At 43.1% G+C, this 26,252-nt stretch overlaps 1 protein-coding gene across 2 annotated transcripts; it reads left to right on the forward strand.

The window, feature by feature from the left end:
* zgc:171844 (uncharacterized protein LOC100151763 homolog) lies at nucleotides 1-24,878 on the forward strand. Of its 2 annotated transcripts, XM_055653629.1 has the most exons (7): nucleotides 1-389; nucleotides 6,581-6,701; nucleotides 10,895-10,968; nucleotides 13,495-13,609; nucleotides 13,742-13,815; nucleotides 20,560-20,686; nucleotides 21,029-24,878. In XM_055653629.1, the coding sequence occupies exons 1-7, from the start codon at nucleotides 314-316 to the stop codon at nucleotides 21,057-21,059; spliced, it is 618 nt and encodes a 205-aa protein (XP_055509604.1). In that variant the 5' UTR covers nucleotides 1-313; the 3' UTR covers nucleotides 21,060-24,878. The 2 variants fall into 2 exon arrangements, with proteins under 2 accessions (XP_055509604.1, XP_055509605.1); XM_055653630.1 differs by lacking the exon at nucleotides 20,560-20,686 and having other exon boundaries at nucleotides 35-389.
* The last annotated feature ends 1,374 nt before the right edge of the window (nucleotides 24,879-26,252 follow it).

The raw sequence follows: 26,252 nt of genomic DNA on the forward strand, positions 1-26,252 counted from the left end.
AGTTCCTGCGGAATCCACCAGAGGTCCATGAAACTCACCTCTGCGGGCAATTTCAGAACTGAACCCGGGAAGGCAACACATCCGTGTGAAGTGATGCCTCCTCCCTCTTTGCTGATGTATCTGATTATTGCACGCCTTGAAACAACGGACTAAACCAATGCCACTGCATTGCATGACTCGAGTCCTGGTAGATTACTGACCAAAACAAAACAAGAATCCCTGAAGCGTGGGGAAAGGATTGTTGGCTTGCGGTGGAGAAACTATATGTGTATGTGTGTGTGTGTTTTTATTATTATTACTGAATTTAGGAATCATGGAAAATGAAAAATCATGCGCAAAACATTACGGGTCTCTTGAATCAACTACATGGAAGGCAGACGTTGAAAAAGGTAAACATAAAATATTCAATTATCCGAGCATGGTACTGGAGTTTAAATATGCAATCTTCTTGCAGAAGTGGGAACGGTGCAAAGACCAGTGAAAAATCAATGTTCATTTCTTAAGCACGTCAGTGATACTAGGGGTTAGATAGCTTCGTTTGGTTTCATGACAAAGTTAACATCAGATCACCTGTAAGGCATTGCCTTTGTCCTGTTTATTGAAGGATGTTATTTGTTGCTGAAGGATATTTTTGTTTTTTTTTGGACTGCCTCGTTTGATTCGTACAAGTAAATTCATAAATGCCACCGGACAGGTAGATGAAATATTCGGAATGGTCGCACCTGCATCAAAGCCACTTCCAAAGCCAAAGTTTGGTGTCACCATTCTGTGGAAGCCTGAGCTTCGTTCTCGGAACGGAGTGAGTTGAAATGTTTGCACGTCCGAGGGAGAGAGCGGATGATGGCAACATGTCCGATGCCCTCACGTCGGCGGAGACTCCTCGATCTTGCAGCGTGGTTAGTGGACGAAAAAAGAGGCATTTGCAAAACCTGCTAACTGGAGAAAATAAATCACTGTTGCCCAACTCAATCCAAATCAGCTGCTAGATTTCAAAGAATAAATACAACTCATTTTTTTTACTGAATGATAATGTTTGCCAGTAACAATGTTTTTCTAGTGATAGCAATTTTGGATAGTGTTGTACGATGTATAGAATGAGAATTAGGTTCTTGGAGCAAGGATCCCTCTCTTTTGCATCTGCTTCTGACCTGGGAGTTATGCCATGCAATGGGAGATTTCGTGTTATAGGAGCAGAATTAAGCCATTTGGCCCATCAGTCTACTCGAACCAGGGCTGATCTAATTTTTCTTCCCAGCCCCATTCTCCTGCCTTCTCCCCATAACCGCTGACACAGATACTAATCAAGAATCAGTCAATCTCCGCTTTGAAAATATCCATTAATTTGGCCTCTACATGTGTCTGTGGCAATGAATTCCACAGATTCACCACCCTCTGACTCAAAACATTCCTCCTCTTCTTTCTAAATTCATAAGATTTATTATACCTAGTGCTGAACCAAATGTTTTTGTAGTGAAATTGGATTGAAATCTATGTGTCGGAAGGGACTGCAGATGTTGGTTTAAACCGAAGATGGATGCAGAATGCTAGGGTAACTCGTGTGTCGGGCAGTATCTCTGAAGAAAAGGAATAGGTGACGATTTGGGTCGGAATCCTTCTTCAGACAGGTCACTTAAAATCTAGATTGGCTTTCAAAGGAATTTTACAAGATGTTATGTGATTGTATCTATTGGTCAGCAGAAATGATGAACATCAGTCCTAATTCCACAATCCCACTCACTGATGAATTTGGTAAAGGTGAAGCAAATAGAAAGCTTTACTCAATGGCTGGTCCAGTCCTAACTAATCTGAGGAGAGCTGGATTGTTACAGTCATGGTACATGATATATGTATGTGTCTCCTGCACTGCAGTACTATCTCAAATCTAGATGATACCGTCAAAATAATGTTGTAGTGAACGCACTGTATTAGACACAACGTGTGGAAATGAACTGCAGATGCTGTTTATACCGAAGAGAAGGAATGGGTCGAGACCCCACCTGCCCGTGTTCGGCCTATATACCTCTAAACCTTTTCTATCCATGTAAGGCAATACAGTGCATTCAGAAAGTATTCAGACTCCTTCACTTTTTACACATTTTGTTACGTTACAGCTTTATTTTAAAATGGATTAAAGTTTTTTTTTTTTGATTATCAATCTACACACAATACCCCAGAATGAAGAAGCGAAAATAGGTGTTTAGAAATGTTTGCAAAGTAATCAACAATAAATAACTGAAATATCACATTTACATAAGTATTCAGACCCTTTGCTGTGACACTCAAAGGGTGTCATAGTAATTGTTTATCCTGTTTCCATTGATTATCCTTGAGATGTTTCTATAACTTGATTGGAGTCCACCAGTGGTAAATTAAATTGATTGGACATGATTTGGAAAGGCACACACCTGTCTATATAAGGTCCCACAGTTGACAGTGCATGTCAGAGCAAAAAGCAAGCCATGAAGATGAAGGAATTGTCTGTAGACCTCTGAGACGGGATTGTGTCGAGAGACAGATCTGGGGAAGGGTATAAAACATTTTCTGCAGCATTGCAGGTCCCAAAGATCACAATGGCCTCCATCATTCTTAAATGGAACAACTTTGGAACCACCAGGAATCTTCATGGAGCTGGCCGCCCGGCCAAACTGAGCAATCGGGGAGAATGGCCTTGGTCAGGGAGGTGACCAAGAACCCGATCGTCAATCTGACAGCTCCAGTGTTCCTCTGTGGAGATGGAAGAACCTTCCGGAAGGACAACTATATCTGTGGCACTCCACCAATCAGGCCTTTATGGTAGAGTGGCCAGATGGAAGCCCCTCCTCAGTAAAAGGCACATGACAGCCCACTTGGAGTTTGCCAAAAGGCACCTAAAGGACTCGGACCATGAGAAACAAGATTCTCTGGTCTGATGAAACCAAGATTGAACTCTTTGGCCTGAATGCCAAGCGTCACATCTGGAGGAAACCAGGCAGCGCTTATCACCTGGTCAATACCATACCTAAGGTGAAGCATGGTGGTGGCTGTGGGGATGTTTTTCAGCGGCAGGAATTGGGAGACCAATCAGGATCGTGGGAATGATGAATGGAGCAAAGTACAGTCCCTTGATGAAAACCAGTGCATTCAGGACCTCCGACTGGGGTGGAAGTTCACCTTCCAACAGAACAACGACCCCAGACACAGCCAAGATAACGCAGTAGTGGTTTTGTGACAAGTCTATGAATGTCCTTGAGTGGCCCAGCCAGAGCCCGGACTTGAACCCGATCGAACATCTCTGGAGGGACCTGAAAATAGCTGTGCATCGACGCTCCCCATCCAACCTGACAGAGCTTGAGAGGATCTGCAGAGAAGAATGGGAGAAATTACCCAAATACAGGTGTGCCAAGCTTGTAGCATGATACCCAAGAAGACTTGAGGCTGTAATCGCTGCCAAAGGTGGCTCAACAAAGTACTGAGTAAAGGGTCTGAATACTGATGTAAATGTGATATTTCAGTTACTTCTTTTGAAGAACTGTAAATGTTTCTGTGGTGTCTATTTCTACTTGGTATCATTATATATGATATTTATAAAGAGCATACCATCCCCAGGTTCATATGAGTTAGCTGTGAAATTGGTTATCAAATTAATATGCAGTGTTTGAGGAAGATGAAAGCAAGTGGATGAGCTGAACTGATTCATTTAAAAGTAATTTAAATGTAATTATTTGTACAGTATCACAACTGGGTACATGATCTTTATTTGCTCTGCACATGAATCATCCTCCATACCAGCAGAGTATACCTTCTCTGTTGTAGCACCCGAGGGAGTTACTGACTCAGTGGGAAACCAGTGCCAGATTCATGTCAACAACTCGAGCTGAATTGAGACAGCATATTATCTGCCTGCAAAGAAAGTGACCCTCGTGTTCTGTGAATGATATGGAGCAGGAAAATGTACCAAGCTGATTATTTGATGTAAAATATTCAGTGTACTTTCTAAAAAGACCAAAGGAAATGACAGCAGTCGGTCATTTCTTGATTAGTACGGGTGTCGGAAATTATGGGGAGAAGGTGATAGAATGGGGTTAGGAGGGAGAGATAGATCAGCCAGGATTGAATGGCGCAGTAGACTTGATGGGCCGAATGGCCTAATTCTGCTCCTGTCCTTTAGTCCACTCATCTCTGCCTCATCATTGAATAAGATCATGGCTGAGCTGGCCACCAGTTAGAGGACCAGGCAGACTGTGACGTGCGGGGAGAGAACTGCTGAGCCGGCCCATGCTTGTCCCCCACGGCTGAACACCAGACCCAGCGGACCACAGCCTACATGGGGGAGTCTGCTGAGCCGGCCCTGCCCGTCTCCTGAAGAACGGAAACCAGGAGGATGGAACTGTTGACGATGGACACAACGGGCCAAGAACAAGGTCGGTAGGAGTGAGGAACGGGATCTGGCCTTCCCCCTCCTCAAGGTGGGCTGCGGGAGGTGCCCCTGGGGACCAAAGGTGGACGGGCCGGAGAGGGGCCTGTCGTCCAAGGAAGGCGGGAGCTGGAGGCCCGCAGCAGATCAACGTTTGCCTGGATCGGGCACCATTCATACAATGTAGAGCGTGGTCTGAACATGAAAATGGTGCCAACACATGGAGCCCTTTGTACACGGGCTCAGTAGAATATTACTGTACACTTACTTATCGGTGATGTGCTTCGGGTGTAGGAATACTTACTGTATGGGGCTGTATGTAAGAAATACATTTTTTGTAGGTATTTCACTGTGACTAAAGTGACTTTAATTTACAAAAACCCATAACATTAAACTGATTTTAAGATGAACCCAGATCTTAAGAGCAAGAATCTGATGATCACTTTGGATGAAAAAGACTGGACAAGTTGCTGACATTTACTTAGACAAACAGATGCTAGTATTATTATTAAGACTAGTATTGCAGTCCAGATGCTAGTGGTACTATATGATACTATTTCTTTCCCATTATAGAACATTGAACATTTCAGCACAAGAGCTGGCCCTTCGGCCAACAATGTCTGTGCCAAGCATGATATCAAGACCATCTCTTAATTATCTGTGCATAATCCATATCAGTTTAGTTTACTGTCCCGTGTACTGAGGTACAGTGAAAAGCTTTTGTTGCAAGCTAACCAATCAGCAGAAAGACAAAACATGATTACAATCGATCCATTTACAGTGTAGATATGTGATAAGGGAATAATGTTTAGTGCAAGGTAAAGCCAGCAAAGTCCGATCAAGGATAGTCCAAGGGTCACCAATGAGGTAGATAGTAGTTCAGCACTGCTCTCTGGTTGTGGTGGGATGTTTCAGTTGCCTGATAACAGCTGGGAAGAAACTGTCCCTGAATCTGGAGGTGTGCGTTTTCACACTTTTATACCTTTTGCCTGATGGGAGAGGGGAAAACAGGGAGCGCCCAGGGTGCAACTTGTCCTTGATGATGCTGCTGGCCTTGCCGAGGCAGCGTGAGGTATAAATGGAGTCAATAGAAGGGAGGTTGGTTGAGTGATGGTGTGGGCTGTGCCCACAATTCAATGCAATTTCTTGTGGTATTGGATGGAGCTGTTCCCAAACCAAGCCGTGATGCACCCTCCCTCCATTCCTTGCCTATCCAAAAGTTTCTTAAATGCATCTATCATATATTTAAAAAACTTCATTTCACTGGTGTGTCAATAAATTATTAAATCATTCAGTCATATTTGTATATGATGTTTAATAATGGGTAACAGAGGTAATTGATTTAGAATTCTGTGTGATCCTTGCATCTCCTGATGATAATTCAGGGACAGTTGCTGCCAGGGTTTGATGCTTTGATACCATCAGGCTGGGTATCAGTCACGTTTGCTTTTGACTTGCCCATGGGATGTATTTTACTTATGTCTTTAGATTACCACACGCTAGGTTCAAATTGACACTCGCAGCTAGGTAATAATGTTCAACAAGTTCATCTGTTATCCCTCAAAATACATTTGATTTTCAATTAGTTTAGTTTAGATACAGCTCACAAAGTCCATGCCTAACATGATGCCAAGTTTAACAATTGTTGTACCATTCTCTCCATCTCTTCACCTTCTCTATAACGGAAGGTATTTAACATTCCCTTGATCTAAAATGTTATTTCTACCTCTCTCTCCGCAGTTGTCAGCTGAGCTGCCTGAATATCACCAGCAACTTGTTATAACTGCAAGATACACGATTAGTTTCACAAAGGGTGGTGGGTGTATGGAACAAGCTGCCTGAGGAGGTAGTTGAGGCAGGGACTATCCCAACATTTAAGAAACAGTTAGGCAGATACATAGATATGACAGGTTTGTAGGGATGCGGACCAAATGTTGGCAGGTGGGACTAGTGTAGCTGGGACATATTGGCCGGTGTGATCAAGTTGGGCTGAAGGGCCTGTTTCCACACTGTATCACTCTATGACTCTATTACAAGGGTTTTGGGGAGTAGGCAGGAGAAGAGGTCGAGGGGGAAAGATGGATCAGCCATAATTGAGTGGCGGAATAGATTCGATGGGCCGAATGGCCTAATTCTGATCCTGTGACATAAACTTATGATTCCTTTGTTATATATTTTGTGTTCCAGAGACAGATATTATATCAATGGCAGATTCCACCACTACAGTGGATGATATTGAGGGTGAGCTATTTAAAATTGAAAGGATAAGAGATATACTGGTTCGAAGAGAATCCGAACTCCGATACATGTGAGTAAAATAGAATTCCTTCATTTAATCTTTTTAGCCAAATACGCGGGTTCGATCCCGACTACGGGTGCTGTCTGTACGGAGTTTGCATGTTCTCCCCGTGAACACGTGGGTTTTCTCTGAGATTTCCAGGTTTGTAGGTTAATTGGATTTGATAAAAATTGTAAATTGTCCCTGATGTGTGGGATGGGGTAAGCTGCCCAATTGAAATACGAGAGACTGTTCCCCCAATTAGTGTTGGCCACACTCTGACAATGGTGGACACCTCGGACAGAAAGGTCAGTGTGGGAATGGGAAGGTTAATTCCCCTGTCCAGTAACCGGGACATCAGGTTGGTTCAGGCGGGCTGAACAAAGGTGATCCATCAAATGATCGCCCAGTCTATGTTTGGTCTCGCCGATGTATAAGAGTCCACATTTTGAACAACGGATACAGTAGATGAGGTTGGAGGAGGTGCAAGTGAACCTCTGCCTCACCTGAAAGGACAGTCGAGATCCCTGTTGATTCGAGGGAGGAGGTATAGGCACAGGTGTTGCATCTACTGCGGTTGCAGGGGAAAGTACCTGGGGAGGGGGTGGTGGTTTGAGTGGGAAGGGACGAGTTAACCAGGGAGTTACGGAGGGAATGGTATCTGTGGAAAAAGGGGTGGAGATGGGAAAATGTGGCTAGTGCTGGTAGTTTTTTACACAAAGGGTGGTGGGTGTATGGAATGAGCAGGTGGAGGAGATGCGTACCATTGCAACGTTTAAGAAACACTTAGGTACATGGATAGGACGGGTTTAGAGGGATATGGGTCAAACGCAGGCAGGTGGGACTAGTGCAGATGAGGCATGTCGGTCAGTGTGAGCAAGGAGGGTCTGTTTCCACACTATACGACTCTATGAGAATGGCCACAGCAAAACATTTCTACAGCGAGGTGAATATTGCATGTATCTCTGTATAACCTCTGTATCTTGGTATACATTTTGCAGATATCTTTGGATTAAAAAAAACCCCTGGTGGTGCATTGGGGCTTTTGAATGCAGGATTGGACAATGATTGTTGTGGTTACAATACTCCTTTTCCAGATGTGGTGTGTTGCTTTGTCACATGTTCAATTCAAGGGCATTCATGGATACCACAATATGAAGGACAGGTGGGCTTTCTTTGCACAGTATAACTCACTGCAGCACTATTGTGGAGGACAGGCCAAGCTCAATAATGTTACAGCAAATTGTGTTCTGACAATTTCCGCAGTGCATTCATAGGATCAGAGAAATGGCCACACGGCCAATTGACACCAGGCTGACCCACGGATGAACAATGTGTGGTTGTGAGAGGGACATGACTGGCAGCTCAATGTTCCAGATTGAGTTTTGATGTCTCAGATGTGATCAAGAGGGAGACAAAAGAGGTGGTGGACTTACTGATCACAGCTTCATGGCAACTGTCCCTCAGCGGGTCAGGCAGCATCTCTGGAGAACATAGATAGGTGACAGTTTGTGGTTGGAACGCTTCTTCAATCTTTTGATCTTCAGTCTTCAACATCTAGGTTTGTCCCCGCCCCTCACCACAACCAGTCTGAGGAAGGATCCTGACCTGAAATGTCAGCACAGACAAATGGGGCCGAAGGGCCTGTTTCTCTGCTCTATCTTCATACTAAACAAAGCTTTGTGCCTTTTTTTGTAAACCAGCATCTGCAGTTCTGTGTCTCAAGCTTCAACCTTGCAACTTTGATAAAGGTTTGATCAACTTTGATCAAAACCAAAGCTATTTAGTTTCTAGATTCTCCACACTACCCTTCCTCATTGTCTGTTGCTGCCAAGCAAACCCAGTGAACATTTATTTTCATTGGATCCAATAAATAATCCCTTTCTTAATAAAGAAGCCCCTGTCTCCCCACAATTTGATCAGCCTGAAGAAGTGTCTTGACCCCAACCATCACCCGTTCCTTCTCTCCAGAGACGCTGCCTGTCCCGCTGAGTTACTCCAGCATTTTGTGTACATCTTCGATTTAAACCTGGATCTGCAGTTCCTTCCTACACAAGAATTTGTGCAAACACAATAAAAATCCCACAAGTACTTTATATTTTCTGAACAAATATTCTGCTTCATATTTCTGCAGTGTGTTTGGTTCAATTTCAATCCAATTAAGTTCAGTTTCAGAATTCTCTGTAGTTTGCTGCACTGCTAAAAAGATTAATTCTTCTTGAGCTGTAAACATATTCACCAGCTCACACACACCCTGTTCTAGATACATTTTAATTGTTGGTTTCTTTGTCTGTGTTTGAAAACTGTTGTTAACAAAAATGAGATGGTTTTCATGTTGAAAGATGACGGAATAGACAATTAACACCTATTCAATTATAAATAATTAATTACCATTATTAAATTATCAATGAGATTTATTAAACAATTAATGAGAATTATTGGAAAAGCAACATCCAACACATTATCCAGAATGTGATTTCATAATGTAATATTTCAATAGGCACATGTGAAAAATGATAGGAATTTCCATTAAGTATCTTTCTTGCAAGATATCACCATTTTGATGTAAAATTTGTTGGAGGCTGAGGGGAGATTGCCAGAAGGATATCAAATGATTAGATCCATAGATAGGGTAGACAATCAGAACCTTTCTTCCCTGAGTGGAAATGACAAAAACTAGAGGGCGGAGCTTTGAGGTGAGAGGGTCAAACTTTAAATGAGATGTATGGGGCAAGTGTTACATGCAGAGGGCGGTGAGTGCCTTAACGCACTGGTGGTGGAGGCAGATTCAACGCAAGGGGTGGCACGGTGGTGCAGCATTAGAGTTGCCGCCTTACAGCGTCAGGGACGGGTTCGATCCTGACTAAGGGTGCTGTCTGTACGGAGTTTGCATGTTCTCCCCATGACCTACGTGGGATTTCTCCGGGATCTCCAGTTTCCTCCCCCACACCAAAGACATAGTGGTTTGTAGGTTAATTGGCTTGGTATAATTGTCCCTAATATGCGTCGTGTGTGGGGTTGAAGCGGACTCGTTGGGCCGAAGGGCCTATTTCTGTGCAGTATCTCTAAACTAAACTAAATTAAAGTGGCTTTGGGAGAAAACTGGCATGGGCTGATTGAATAGTTTCATAATGGAAACAGAGGGTAAGAATGAACAAGTCAGAGAGATGTCACTGAAGATATGCTGTGGACTGCTCCGTTGTGAATAATGACGGCACGGTGGCACAGCGGTAGAGTTGCGGCCTTACAGAGACCTGGCTTCCATCCTGGCTAAAGCTGCTGTCTTTTGATAAAACTAATTAATTTTCTGAATCCGTTGAACCATGTACATGTATAAGCAAGCAGTGATGAGAAATAAACATACACTTGTCCGATACACATCCAACCTTTAAAACCCGCTTCTGGAAAAAAGATCAGTACTGATATTTCTTGAAGTTATTGTAAAAAATTACATCAAACCCAAGCTCGTAATGTAATGAAAATATGTAAATACCATGAAGAAAAGTTATTATTTTGGAATGTTAAAATGAAATATAAAGTATTACATTAATTTACAAAGCATGGTCATCCTTAATATGAGCCAAACTAATATGTAATGTAACGTGGTATTTATGAGGTACATGGATTATGCAGGGAATGGAGGGACTGGATCACATGCAGGCAGATAAGCTTAGTTTATTGGGGCAATCTTGGGAGAAGGGCAGGTCAGGGAGGCGACCAAGAACCTGATGGTCACTCTGACAGAGCTCCAGAGTTCCTCTGTGGAGATGGGAGAAGGACAACTATATCTGCAGCACTCCACTAATCAGGCCTTTATGGTAGAGTGGCTAGATGAAAGCCACTCTTCAGTAAAAGGCACAAGTTTGCTAAAAGGCATGAGAAACAAGATTCTCCGGTCTGATGAAACCAAGATTGAACTCTTTGGCCTGAATGCCAAGCGTCACATCTGGAGGAAACCCGCACTGCTCATCACCTGGCCAATACTATACCTACGGTGAAACATGGAGATGGCAGCATCATGCTGTGGGAATGTTTTTCAGCGGCAGGAACTGGGAGACTAGTCAGGATCGAGGCAAAGATGAATGGAGCAAAGTGCAGAAAGATCCAGATGAAAACCTGCTCCAGAGATGTTATCAATGTTTTAACATATTGTTATTGGGAAGATATTGTCCCTATTGCATTTTTATTGCTCATCTCATTATTATTTTAATATTTGTTCCTAGGATGGACGACATACAACTGTGTAAAGAAATTACACGACTCAAGAAAGAGCTGCAGAAACTGGTATCAATACCAGGTGGGTATTTGAATCATTCTCAGTATTATCATTAGTACAGTGATTGGACTTTATACTAATCACTGATGTTTCCATTACAGATGTTCGCTGGGTTATGTAACCTGGCTTATGGACTCCCCTTCGTACGAACGGGCTCCTAAAATGTTAATAAACTTAATAGTCTGACGTGTTTCTACGAACAGCAGAACTAACTTCCTTTCCTCCGCCATAAAACATAGAACAATACAGCACAACGGCCCACAATGTCCGAGCCAAACATGATGCCAAACCCGACTCGTATCTGCTTATGCATTATCCATATCCCTCCATATCCACATGCCCATCTACAAACATCTTAACTGCTATGGTTGTATCTTACTCCACACCTGCACGTTCCAGGTGCTCACCACCACCTTCTTTACGTGGCCCTGATGTTAGTAATCATTCTTTCTCATCAATCATTTGTACGTTTGATGGAAATCTTTGCAACACTGTGCGGGAATGGTTGATCACGTGATGTATGTGTATTTTCCTGACTCACAGACAAAGTCTATTTACAGAAATCTGTAAAACTGGAACCTGCTCGTTGCCGATGGGTAACTTGTACAGATTAGATTTTTCAGTTTGATAATTTATCAACTTATTTTAATTTGTCATCCGATTTTTATTAACCCAGTGAGTTTCACAGAATTGTGAACTGCCTGTGATAAACTAAAGATATGATTTCAAAACCTGAGCTATTTTTTGCAAAGTGGAAAATGTGCAACTTGGTGTTTAATATCTAGGTTTAATGATTGCGTTTATCATGATTTACTTAATACTTGGTGGTTGAACAAACAAGAGAGGTGTTGCCGTATAGACTAGAATGTTATTTTAATTTTACTGACAGCGGCAATGTTACCGCCGATACGATACACGGTCCGTCAGTCAGTGAATGAAGCCAGTTTGCTCAGGGCCATCTCTGAATTATGATTCAGTAATTGATGTAAATCATCGTTTACAACTATCAGTGTAGAACTAAGTCTGCTGGCCAAATATAAATGACAAGAAAACCAATTCTGCTTGAGAACATAAGGAGTCTATATCTTGTATGTAGCATTTAGAAGCTACAATCACAACGCTCCTTTATCCAAAAAAAACCCTTCAGGCCCTTATGTTGGAAGAAACAAAAATGATTTCTTCCTTTTGCATCTTTATTTCATGTTTTACACTCCGCCTGGGAATAGAAGTCTTTTTCTGCATTTTGAACCGACTGAATCAACAATTAATCCTCCTGGAACAGATTTCCTGCACACTAATTGTAGGATTGATTGATTGAAGATTAAATGATGCAGCATGGGAACTGGTCCTTCGGTCCATCAAGTCCATGCCGACCATCGATCACTCGTTCACGCTAGTTCGATGTTGTCCCACATTCACACCCACTCCCACACAACGGGGGCAACTTATAGAGGCCAATTACCCTACCAACCTGCATGTCTTTGGGATGTGGGAGGAAACTGGAGTGCTGGAGGAAACCCACGCAGTCACAGGGACAACGTGCAAACTCCACACAGAGAGCACTCGATATTTTGGGTTGGAATCCTTCGTCAGACTGATTGTAGTAGGGGGGGGCAAACGCTAGAAAAGTGGTGGGGGTGGGCTAAAGCCTGGCAAGTGATAGGTGGATACAGGTGATGGGGGGAGGGGGTTGATTGAGAGAAAGGTGGAGCTTGAAATGAAAAGGAGATAAAAGGATGTCAGATAAAGAGAGAAGAGGAGTGAAATGTAAACCCAGAGGGAGTGATATAGGTGAAGGGGACACATGGGGAGAGGGTGGGGTGGGTGTGCTGACCCTCCAGTTTGCGTGTGGCTGCACAAGGCCCATGGAGGAGGCCCAAGACAGAAAGGTTGGTATAGCAATAAGGGGAGTTAAGATAGTTAGCAACCGGGAGATTCAGCAGGCCTTGGTGGACCGAGTGCAAGAGTTCTGCAAAATGGTCAAGTCAAATCTATCAAGAGGGGCATAAATGCAAGTCAGAGTGAGTGCTACCAGCTGAGTCATTACGGTATTTTTTCCCCTTTGTTAATCTATGGCCACTCATAAGTTGTAGCCTTCATTGCCATCGCACATCACAGTGGTGCAGCGGTAGAGTTGCTGCCTTTCAGCGCCAGAGACCCGCGTTGGATCCTGACTACAGGTGCTGACTGTACGGAGATTATACATTCTCCCCGTGACCACGTGGGTTTTCCTCTGGTGCACCGGTTTCCTCCCACACTCCACAGATGTACAGGTTTGTAGGTTAATTGGCTTCAATATAAAAATTGTACATTTGCCCTAATGTGTAGGATAGTGCTCGTGGACGGGATCGCCAGTCAGCGCGGACTCGGTGGGCCAAAGGGCCTGTTTACGCATTGTATCTCTTAACCAAACCAACTGCAGACAGACTATGAATCAAAAAGTGAACATGTGACTATTGATTGGAAAGCTCACAATCATCAGTGATATTTCAGTACAATTACAACCAAGTGACTGAAACAAACCTTCATCCCTGTTTAAAAATGTAGATAAGGACAAATCAAATGACGATAAGCAGAAGGAAGAGGAATTGTTGCAGCAGATTCATAAACTAGTGGAGACGAGAGATTTCCTGGTGGATGATGTTGAATTTGAACGATTGAGGTACGGTGAAAGCTGGAGTTATGTATTCATCAGTTGTGTGTGGTTTGGATTGTCACTGATTTCAGATGTGTGGAATTCATTTCTATGTCGGTTTAGTCTAACCGATTTCCAACTGAATTGCTTTTATCACAGAGAACGTGAAGAAGACAAAGAAATGGCTGATTTCTTGCAGATAAAACTATCGACGGCCAGCTCTAAAAAAACAAGTAGGTGTCCGGTTGCCCTTTATTTCAGCCTCTCTCCTCTATACAGATTCAGATTCAGATTCAATTTTAATTGTCATTGTCAGTGTACAGTACAGAGACAACGAAATGCATTTCACATTGCTGAGGAAAAAAATAACTGAAGATATCAACTCTGAGTTATGAAGGAGAATTCAAGAAATTGGAGGAATGGGGGATGGTAGTTGCATATATTCATAAGTTCATAAGTTATAGGAGCAGAATGAGGTCATTCGACCCATCCAATCTACTCAACCTTTGGTCCCAGACTCTCCGATCATTGGGACCATCCTCTCCACATCCACTCTACCCAGGCCATTCACTATTTAGTAAGTTTCAATGCGATTCCCCCTCGTACTTCTAAACTCCAACAAATACAGGCCCAGTGCTATCAAACACCTATATTCAACCAGTTATCGGTATAAATACTAGTTGTATCGAAGATATTAAGCATATTATTCAAATGTCTTGGATCTTTATATTGATCTCTATTTAAGAATGCAGATCAACTCATCATAGTGCCTCTACCCAAGGGATTTAGATGGATATGGCCACATTTTGGATGCAATAGTAATCAAAATTATAGTTCTATTATTGGGGTTCTTGGTAATTTACCTTGCTTTTTAAAATATATTAATACTCTCACTGTCCTGCACTTAATTTTCTAATTCTCTTTTATGGTATTTATGGGAATCATGTTACAAACTGAAATGCTTCAGCAATTAAATGTTTTGAAGTTGGACTCATTTTCGTTGACCGATGTCAAATAGGTTGAGGTTTATATCTGTATACACTGTTAAGTATCTGTGCTGTATTCCCGGATGCAGAGCTGCTTCCCACCTGTTCCTGCTGCCTTTGTTTCCAGGATATATTGAATGAATGATATGAATGTAAATATATGAAAGACAAGTCTTTGCTTGCATTCCTTGCCAAGGTATGCAAATAGTCGCCCATGAAGGGCACTTACAAAATTAATTCCCCCCCCCCCCCCCGTGCCAGTTTCCCCCTCACCCTCCCCATCATGGTGGTCCCCCCCACGCCAGGTCCCCGTTGTCCTTTGTTCAACACCCCCCACCTCCTGCTGGTCCCAATTACTTAATGTGATTGACAAGACTTAGGTGTAACTTTGTGCACATGTGGATTGAATTTTAGAAATACTTTACCAATTGGTCCCATACAGGAATTGTTCGGTCAGGTTTTGAGTTTGTTTTCAAAGATGTAAGGCGGCGCTCGTGAAGATTTCCAGAGAATAGGTCTGAAATGGCATAAACATCTTGGCACAGTGGTGCAGTGGTAGAGCTGCTGTCTTACAGGACCAGAGACCTGGGTTTGATCCTGGCTATGGTTGCTGCCTGTACGGAGTTTGTACATTCTCCCTGGACTGTGTGGATTCTCTCCAGTTTCCTCCCACACTCTAGAGACATTCAGGTTTGCAGGTTAATTGGATTCTGTAATTGGTTCCTAGTGTGTAGGATAGAACGAGTTTAAGGGTGATTGTTGATCGGTGCAGACTTGGTGGGCAGAGGGACCTGTTTCCATGCTGTATCTCTAAACATCTAAACAAATGGTGGGGTGAAGGGAACCAAGGCCAAAGGAGATAAAGAAATCATATAAGACATTTGAAAGAAGGGTCCCAGCCTGAAACGTCACCCATCCATGTTCTCCATTGAGGATTCTGACCTGTTGAGTTACTCCAGCACTTTGACTTTTTTTTGTAGACCAGCATCTGTGGTTCTTTGCGTCTGAGATATTGGCATGAAACAGGTAACAGAAGTAGCAAATGGGATGATTACGACAACTTGCTCAGTGGGAGGAAATAAATCAGATGGTATAAAATATTTACCCAATGGGGAAGAAAGGAGATTGATTATGGGGAGACAAGCTTTACTCTTTACTTAATGGAAATATTGAATGGGCAAAGGGAATTTGCTTCTATAAAAGCATGAATTTGTGGCAATTCGTCAGCATAACTATCGGGAAATACTGCAGTGGAGAATCCCGACTACAATATGGTTCACATTTGCTTCCATGTTTTACATTTGTTTTTATGTAAGTTTTAATAACCATTTTGTTGTTTACTTGTTGTTTTTTACATTAGACATTTTTGAATGTGGACGGGCATTCAGAAATAGTTAGGGCATTTGAATGCTTTGGCCTTCAAAAGTGAAAACTTTTTCACACAGAGGGTTGTGAATCTGCTGAATTCTCTGCTTCAGAAGGCAGTGGAAGCCAATTCTCTGGATGCTTTCAAGAGAGAGTTAGATAGAGCTCTTAAAGATAGTGGTCGGGGGATATGGGGAGAAGGCAGGAACGGGGTACTGATTGTGGATGATCAGCCACGATCACATTGAAATGTGGTGCTGGCTCGAAGGGCCGGATGGCCTACTCCTACGCATGTTGTCTATTGAATTTGAACGTTCTCCCTGTGACTGCGTGGGTTTTCTCCGGGTGCTCTGGTTTCCTCCCACACTCAAAAGACATGCAGGTTTGTAGGTTAATTGGCTTCAGTAAATTTGTAAATTGTCCCTAGTGTGTCGGATGGGGTTAGTGTACAGGGATCGCTGGTCAGCACTGGCTCGATGGGCCGAAGGGCCTGTTTCGGAGATGTATCTCTAAAGTAAAGTGAAAGGACACAGAGTGCTGCAGCTGCTTTGGTGAAGGGATGGATAGATGATTGGAGTCTGAAGAAGAGTCCCGACCCAAAACATTCATTCCCTCCACAGATCTGCCTGACCCACTGAGTTACCCCTGCACCTTGCATTTTGAATGGGTCCAGAAAAGGTAGGTGTGTACTTGGCAAGTATGCAAGGATTGAATGTAAAAGACAGTTAGTTTGCAGATGGCTTTGCTCATTGTTGAGTTTGTAAGCATTCCCACTGTGCAAGCTTTATCAAGATTGATGCCAATCAATGAATCAGATAACATTAGGTTAAACTCTGCACAGAATGCAGTCAATGTCTTTGGATGATTAGAATTAAGATTGGTGGAATAATTAAGACCAATGATCAGGCTGATTAATACACTAATGTCATGCATTAAATGTATTAGTTAAATCAGCCCACATTAGGGATATTTTTCAACTTTGGGATTAACTTCGATCCTGACCTTAGGTCGATCCTGTCTTGTGTGGAGATTTCACATTCTTCGGGTGCTCCATTTTCCTCCCACATCCCAAAGACGTGCAGGTTTGTAGGTTAAAGAGCCTCTGTAAATTGCCCCTGGTGTGTAGAGCAGGGGTCCCCAAACTTGTTTGTCCCGTTTACCCCTGGCAACTTTAATAGCACATAACAACTAATGATGAACAGATACCGTATACCAGAACCAAACACAGTCGGTCAATGAGAACAAATATGTACAAATCCAGAATCAACACATTTACCCCCTGGGTTGGGTTGTGAACCCTTGATGCAGAGAGTGGATGAGACAATAGTGCAACATACAACTAGTGTGACCAGGTGATCCATATGTAAAAGTCGCATCAACAAGGTGCCAGTCTAGGCTGTCATGAAGGCCGGTTGCAGCCATCACCTCATGTTGTTCACCAGTGAGCCGTCCTTCTCTCCTCTACGTGCCCCGAGGGGGGAAGGGGGGGGGGGGGTCACCTCCTGCTGCCGACCTTGAAGCTGTGGAAGGTTAGACTACCCTGGTTCTACCGGCCCTTTGTCCAGCGTCCACTGGTGTTTGCCGACTCTCTCCTCCTTCCAGTTCCTGGTCTTCGGGAGCGAGCAGGAAGCACGGACCCACTCTATACTGAATCAAGCACTTGAACAACTAAACTTTATTTTGGATAACACAGTAACAGTTCCCCTATACAATACCTAACCACCGCGGGTTCGATCCTTGTACCTGCTTGGCCAAGCCCTTCCAGCCTCGTGCAAGCAGAGACATTCCAAAAGGTCACACAGTCCCAAGCGTTCTTCCAGAAGATCAACATCGGACCTCGTGGGAGCTGCCTTTTACAGGTTCCCAAACCTTGAGGGGCCGAACCAAATGGGGGTGGTCTCTATCCAGTCCAATATCACATATCGATTAACACAGTACATGATGGACAGTTCCCCAATCCAATAACACAGTAACCAATACTTTGTATTCGAAAGGAGCTTCCAGAAAGAATTTAACACAGATGAATAATACAACATGTGCCCTGAGATTCAGGCAACCCAGACAAAGCTTAACATTTCAACCAATCAACAGCTATCCAAATAAGGCTTTGCAACATTATTTACACTATGTACATCTGGTTTGCATTGAACCTTTCAGTTCCATACATTTTACACCTCATTGTAAGACTTCTGCAGATGTTGCATTCATTCTCTGCTGACTTGTCTGGGCCACAGACAAACTGGCATCATTCAGCAGCTTGGCTCGAAGGGCCGAATGGCCTACTCCTGCACCTATTTTCTATGTTTCTATGTCTCAGTTCTGCAAAAGCACATTTAACTTGACCAAATTGGCCTAGCCGTACATCAGCGTTTACTCAATTTTAATCTCATGGCTGCTCCAATTTAGCCAGGATTAACACGAACTTTATCAAAATTAATTCAAAGCAATGAATCAGATAACATAAGGTTCCATGCTGCACAGAACGCTGCCAATGTGTTTGGATAATTAAAATTATGATTTGTGGAATCATTTAGCCCAGGGCTCAGACTGACTAATGCATTAAATCTATTAGTTAGATAAGTCAGTCCACGTGAGGGTTTGTTCCTGCAATAGATGAATACTCTCCTACTTTTGCTATTGCTGTTAAATCAACTAGATTATCACGTGACAGAAAATCCTGGTAACGTTTAATTTCTAGCACTCGTTCAGTTGTCTTTCGATTGTCTCTGCTTTGGTGGAATTGTGTGTGTGAGTCCAGGATACTGCCAAGTCCAATATTGTTTAGAGATACAGTGCGGAAACAGGCCCTACACTGCAGCGAGTCCATGCTGACCAGCGATCCCTGTACACTAGCACTGTCCTACATACTAGGGGCAATTTACAATCAACGCCAACTAACCTACAAACCTGTACGTCTTTGGAGTGTGGTAGGAAACTGGAGCATAGGGGGAAAACCCACGCAATCACGGGGAGAACATACAAACTCTGTACAGACAGAAGCCATAGTCAGGATCGAACCCTGGTAGCTGGCGCTCTAAGGCAGCAACGCTCCCACCGTGCCATCCTAATGACAGGTTTTGACCATTTGTCCACTATTTGACCAGTGTGGACTGTATCCTCACTGTGTCAAACTCTTGGGTTGTGAAATAATATTGGACCCCAATGTTCATAAATTCATAAGTTATAGTAGCAGAATTAGGCCATTCAGCCCATCGCCTACTCTGCTGACACCCTTACTAATTAAGAATCTGTCAATCTTCCCCGTTAAAATACCCAATGGCGGTCTCCACAGCTGGCTGTGGCAATGAGTTCCACAGATTCACCATCGTCTGAATAAAGAAATTCTGGCTCATCTACTTTCTACAGGTACACCCTTAACAGCATGCTGTCTTTTTAATGCTTCCAGTTCTTTAGTTTAGAGATACAGCAAGGAAACTCCACTCCCTAGGGGCAAATTCACAGAGGCCAATTAACCCACAAAGCTGTGCGGTTTTGTGATAGAGAGGAGGAAACCGGAGCTCCCGGGGAAAACCCACGCAGTCACAGGGAGAACATTAAAACATTACATAGAGAGCACCTGAGGTCAGGGTTGAACCTGGTCTCTGGTGTGGTGAGGCCAGCTGTGCCAGCTCTACCAGCTGTGCCACTGTGCCACCTTTCTCTTCTCACTTTGTTTTGAACTTTTGGGATTAGCAGCTTCCTCCTATTGGGATGGAATTTTAGTGTTCTTCACAAGACTGCTCAGTGTTCCTTAGATGGGTTGTTGCAGAGACCAGAATGCATAAACAGGTACTGACTCAGATTCAGATTCAGATTCAGATTCAGATTCAAACTCAGATCTGTGATTCCGTGAGTTTACCCTTATTTATTCATCACATGATCTTATCCACTTCTATAAGATCATTCCTCATCCTCCAGCCCTCCAAGGAATAAAGTCCTAGCCTGGTCAACCTCTCCCTGGAGCGCAGGCCCTTGATTCCTGGCAACATCATGAATCTTTCCTGCACCCTTTCCAGCTATATAATGTTTTCCTGTTGCATGATGCATTACTCCTGTGATGTTGGGTGGACTGTGTGGGGTGGGACGACCAGTTGCTCCTCCTGTGCAGCAGGTGACGCTGCATAACACGGAAACTACTCCGTCAAAACCTTTGGTTGACAAGTAGATGAGTGAGAAATGGCGCCCAACTGGTGCAGTCCTTTGGATGAGAAGTTTAGCTGGAGCCCCAACTACTGTCAGGTTGATGTAGAAGATCATTGATGCTGTGTTAAGGAAGACCAGGGGTATTATCCCATCTTACCCCTGCAACCAGCATGAAAGGCCAGTTATTCCTTTGCCTCTACAGATGCTGCTTGACCTGCTGAGTTACACCCAGTTTTTATTTTAATCCCCTTTGCCCTGGACAAAGCTTGTCCTTTAATAAAATAAATCCCCGAAAGATGTTATTGTCATTATCTCATTGGTGTTTGTGGGAATCATCTGGACAGGGTTGATTAAATTAATAATTTAAAAGATACAGCATGGAAACAGAATCTTGGGCTCACCGAGTCCATGTTTACCATCGATCACCTATTCATACTGGTTCTATGGTATCCCACTTTAACATCCACTCCCTACACACTACAGCTAATTTACAGAGGACAATGAACCTACATCCCGTACATCTTCTGGACGTGGGAGGAAACCGGAGCACCCGAAAGAAACCCTCGGGGTCACAGGAAGAACATGCAAACACCACACAACAGCACTCGAGGTCAGCATTGTTAACGGGTCATTGGCGCTGTGAGGCAGGAGGCCGCTCTACCAGTTGTGCCACTGTGCCACCCAACATCCCTATTACTATATGACAGCAGTGATTACCTTTAAATAAATATCACATCTTTCTTATCTATATACTTTTTAAATATAATTTCCCTTGCCCTGGTCCATTTGGTCAAACAAAAAGCTGGAACCATTAGATCCAAATTCAAACATGTTTAGTTCACCAAAGCTGGGGGGACGTGCTGAGTTTCTCCAGCACTTTGTATTTTCTGTTCAGAATTCCAGCATCTGCAGTTCCTTGTGTCTAACGAAAAATCTTGTTTTCTTCTCACAGAGTCTGCAAAGGAAAGGAAGACGACATCTAGAGCACAACAGACATCCAAACCATTCATGGCAAAGACTGGCCTGACCTTGCTCAAAGAATGCTGTGGATTCACCTGTTCCATCATGTAGGAGTCAAAGGCTTTGGAAACAGCATGTCTGCAGGAATCGCTGCAGGAGTTCATCTGGGTCTATAAATATTTCAGTGGTAGATCATTCCAAGCCAATAACAATTGTGTAAAACTGAATTCCATTCATAAACAGCAACGTGATTTATTAATGGGACCAGCAGCCAGTGACCAAGGTACTGTAGAAGGCCATTCATTCTCTGAGCTTGTTCACTAATCAATGACATTGCCTGGTGTAAAACATAACTTCAATCATCTGCTCCAGATTCATTTCTTTTGAGGCTCTTAAAGGAAATCGGTGAATCTTAGCCATGATTGAATCCATTCATCATCCATTACACCTCGATAAAGAAAATTGTCCATTTCCACTCCCCACTGCGTGCAAAATACTCCTGAATGCCCAGACCTAAATGCAATGATTCTCAATTGCTCACCGCAGGAAATTGGACCTGCTCCACTTAATCTTTTATCGACACCTCAATTCGATTACCCTCACCCTTCTAAACAAAAGAGGATACGTCATATTTAGACAATCTGTTCTCTATTTATATTTCTTTAATCTCCAGTATTATTCTGAAGATAGACTCAAAGTGCTGGAGAAACACAGTGGGTCGGGCAACATCTTTGGAGAAAAAGGATGTTTTGGGTCAGGATTTAAACCGCCTGACCTATTGAGTTTCGCCACCACTGTGTGTCTAACTTTGGCATAAAGCAGCAACTACAGTTCTTTGTTTCATCACTCTGCTGAATCCCACTTTGTTGATCATAGCTCTGGGGTGCAAGCTTCAAAATGGATCGTAGTTCCTGACGAGATCTGACTGCAAGAAAGATCAGCATTCCATTTTGTCCTTTGAACTTCATTAAATGGGTTTGCACTAGCCATCAGTGAATGGCCAACCTACACACAAATCCCTTTGCACGCCAACACTTCTTAGTTTTCCTTCATTACAATATTATTGTTTTACTTGGAAAATGACCTCGCATTGATTCATCTGCCACAGAACTCGTGTAATCTTTAGACTTTAGAGATACAGAGTGGAAACAGGCCCTTCGGCCCACCAAGTCCGCGCTCCGACCACTGAACTGTAAGTATTGAAAGGATTTAAGCACAAATTGTGACCAATGCTGCCAAAATATTACAAGCACATCCCCTTTAAAGATTATTGAGGAATTTTGATTCAAACCCCAATATTAATGCACCATGAGCAAGCATTATACACAGATGCTTTTTAACTAAGAGATGTGTCTTGGTAATATTCGATATGTTACTAATAATTATCGGCCCACAGTAAATACTCACTGGGTGTTCTCGTCACAGATAATAAATGGGTAATTTGCTTAATCTGTAATTGTACAGCCACATGTAACACGCTTTGTTTCATGTATTTGATCCCATAACACTTAGCCTAAATATATGCCCCCTCCCCAAACCATTACGTCCAACCTCCTATCATCCTCTACATTCCTTTTGGGTATTGTTCAAGATCTCTTACTCCATGTTAATGCAAAAAGAGAGGCGGAGAGGGGATAAATTCACATTATGCAAAGATATGCAGCATCTAGACTGCAGCAAGGAAGCAACTAATCCCAATGGTTCTAAAATAAGCAAAATCCCTGTTTAATAAACGGAGTGTAATGCACAAAAGATGAGTCATGTATTACTAATGGCTGTTATGAGAGTGAGTGAAGAAGCTGTCATCTGATGTAGAGCACGTATTAGTTTACCTGGTTAATGCAAATAAAATGACTATCAATGGCATGCTTACAGAGCTGCTCCATCCATTTAAATGCCCAAGATGTATCACATCCAGTGAAAGTTGTTCTTTCTTTCATGAAACAGTACCTCAAGCAGTGTATGCTTCATTCATGCACAGTCGCTAACATGTCTTTGATGGACAATGTTTTAGTGTGTTATTAAAGTATATAGAAAATATTCTTTTATCTTGCATATGGCCTTTGGAATATTCACCTAACAATTGTTGAAGCTTCTGCATTTCAACTTTGTGAGATGCTACAAATGTGTCTTATGTTCTATATTCATGCGTGCTATCAAATGCTACCTTATATTAGGTGTTGTTCAATGTTATACTCGGATAACTAACTCAAAAGCTGGCTGATGCAGTACTATTCCCTTATAAATGTGCTTTCTATTGTAAAGTGTACTAACTGTTCCAAACTTTGTAAGGATTTTACAGAGTTATGCTCGCTCTGCAGCTTGTCACAAAAAAAAGCATGCTTGAAAACCTGGAGCACAAGAGTGAGGAATTATTGCTGGATGAATCCAGTAGCATTTTGCATTGATCAATCGTTAAATGTGTGAAATAATGCACATTGATGAAATTAACCTACACAGTGTTATAATGTGATATGTGCCTTGTTATTGCACTGAGATATTACAAATACATGAACTGCTTTTCTATAGGAGTAGATTCTATAGCTCTATCTGCAGAAATTATTGAATGGATGCGAGTTGAATATACGGCAAAGATATAAATGATGGGTTCAGGTAAAAACATTTTATATTTGCCTTGCAACATAAGAGGACATTTGGTCCCAGTTAGTGGATATTTTCAGGGCATTTCCTCCTCTCCCCAACTTATTTTCCTGCAATCTATTCTCTCTTACATAGTCATACAGCATGGAAACGGGCTCTTCAGCCCAGCTTGTCCATGCTGACCAAGGTGCCCCGTCTACACTAGTCCCACATGCCCATCAAACCTTGATTGATTTTCCTCTCACTAAGTTCATGTTCCAGGAGCAGAATTAGGCTATTCAGCCCATCATGTGTGCTCCACCATTCTATCATGCCCGATCTATCTTTCCCTCTCAACCCCATTCTCCTGCCTTATCCCCATAACCCCTGACACCTGCATTAATCAGGAATGTGTCAATATCTGCCTTAAACATATCCACTGACTTGCACAGCCATCTAGTCTAGTCACCGATACTGGAGAGAATGAATCTTCCAGCACGTCATTGGGGTGTGAGATGAAACCAGACCACACGGAGGCAACCCAGGCTATCAGAGGAAGCCCATGCAAAATGCACGTACTCAGTGTGGGAGTTCAGATTCTATCGCGGGTCACCGAAGCTGAGCAGAGGCAGGATGTTGTGAGTTATTTAAACCCAACAACTGTTTATTTGCTTGCAATTCTCTGCCACACCATCAGTGTACTCCATCTTGTTTTGACCTTATCTTACATTTCTTCTTTCCATCACCATGAAGGCAAAATGTTCAGCGTCTCCCGGAATATCAGGCGAATACTGCAATGAATCGCAAGACCTGATAGAACATCAGACCAATTCCAAGGAAGAATTACCAAGAATACATTACCTTCTGTACATTTTGAGCAAACCTACATTGTGCTCCAATGAGGAACTAGTGACAATTGTGATAAATGCAGTATGAACATTACAGCTGGCATCAGATACACAACGTATAATTTATTTGTGACTACATTCAAAATGGCAAAGTAGACCTGCGACAGATTCATTCTGATAGCCATTTGTGAAAGAAGGATTGATTTTCCTGAGGAGGTAGTGTTTAGGTGAAGTGATTTGACTGTCCAGCTATCTGCTTTATAACCCATAATGTGCTGGAGTAACTCAGCAGGGCAGGTCAGATCTTTGGATAGGTGACATTTCAGGTCGAGGACCTTCTTCTGAGTCTTGACCTGAAACATCACTATCCATAGATGCTGCATGACCTGCTGAGTTACTCCACCACTTTATGTACTTCACTTCACCAGCATCTGCAGTTCCCTGTTTCTACATTTCATTCACTTGGGTCACTCAATCTCTTGATGTGAACCTCGATCTTCGTAGTGTTGCAATATTCCTCTTCGTACTGACAAATCAGTGATCAGCCAAGATCTCTGCAACCTATGATTTATTTATGCTTTCCAGAGAAAAACCAGTGAGCAGTCATCACTAATCATGTCCTGGTGCTTATCTTAGTCCTAATGTCTGAGCTTCCCTCATCCTCATTACTCAGAGTCAGGGTTTCAGATTGGTTTTATTTTGTGTGAATCTTACAACAGGTCTCTCTCTCCCCCCCCCCCCCCCCCCCCCCCCCCCCCCCCCCCCCCCCCCCCCCCCCCCCCCCCCCCCCCCCCCCCCCCCCCCCCCCAGGGGAAGGTTAGCCGTGTCTCATTAAAAGAGCTTTGGTGTGGAAGAGACAGAGCTCCCAGGGCATTACAGGAGAGGACAGATGCCATGTCACCCCTCAAAATACCTCTGGAGAATTCTTCTGCAGTAACAGCACACAATTCAAGAGGAGCAGTTATGTATTTGTTCTCTCATGTTGATTAGTACTATTAATAATTATTAATAAATAGTTTTGAATAAAAATTACAATGTTTGATTTTTATTTTGAAAAGGAACTACGGGGAAAGTCAATTGTAGTGGTCTAGCACATCTGTGACAGATGTGTGAATCCATTTCAAGATGAACTATTTCCTGACGCATGGATCTTCTGAAACGTTATTACGACGGGTTCAGGCTTACTGAGGGCAGAGCGCAGCTTTTATTCTGGCCCCACAGAGTAGAGCTGCTGCCTCACAGCTCCAGAGAACCAGGTTTGATACTGACCTCGGTTGCTGTCTGTGTGGAGTTTGCATCTTCTCCTTGCGAACACGTGGGTTTTCTCCGGGTGCTCCGGTTTCCTCCAACATCCCAAAGACGTGCGAGTGGGTAAGTTAATTGCCACCTGTAACAATTGCCCTAGTTCCATAGGGAGCAGGTGCAAGAGTGGGATAATGTAGAACTAGTGTGAATGGGTGATCGATGGTCTCTGAGCCTGGGGGGCTGTTTCCATGCTGCATCAAGGAGATGTGCGGGGCATGTGGCTGCTTGGTACACAGTGGTGGAGGCAAATTGGGACATTTAGAACATACAAAGTCCATACAGACAGCACCCATAGTCAGGATCGAACCCAGGTCTCTGGCACTAAGGCAGCAACTCCACTGTTGCGACACTCACTGTGCCACCCATCATGATCCCACAACAATCGTCTGACCTGCAAAGCTTGACTCGTACTCCAGTGAGAAGTTCAGCACTATCTCTACATGGGGAGAACTGACAGGGTGAATACACAGTGTATTTTACTCT

This window comes from Leucoraja erinacea, chromosome 23 (assembly GCF_028641065.1).
Source record: "Leucoraja erinacea ecotype New England chromosome 23, Leri_hhj_1, whole genome shotgun sequence".
Classification (NCBI taxonomy): Eukaryota; Metazoa; Chordata; class Chondrichthyes; order Rajiformes; family Rajidae; genus Leucoraja; species Leucoraja erinaceus.

Bases quoted from the DNA above. Each gene is read 5' to 3' on its own strand.
- zgc:171844 (XM_055653629.1), top strand. From the start codon at position 314: ATGGAAAATGAAAAATCATGCGCAAAACATTACGGGTCTCTTGAATCA. The intron at 390-6,580 runs GTAAACATAAAA...TTTGTGTTCCAG, and splicing joins GAAGGCAGACGTTGAAAAAG to AGACAGATATTATATCAATG. The intron at 10,969-13,494 runs GTGGGTATTTGA...TTAAAAATGTAG, and splicing joins GAAACTGGTATCAATACCAG to ATAAGGACAAATCAAATGAC.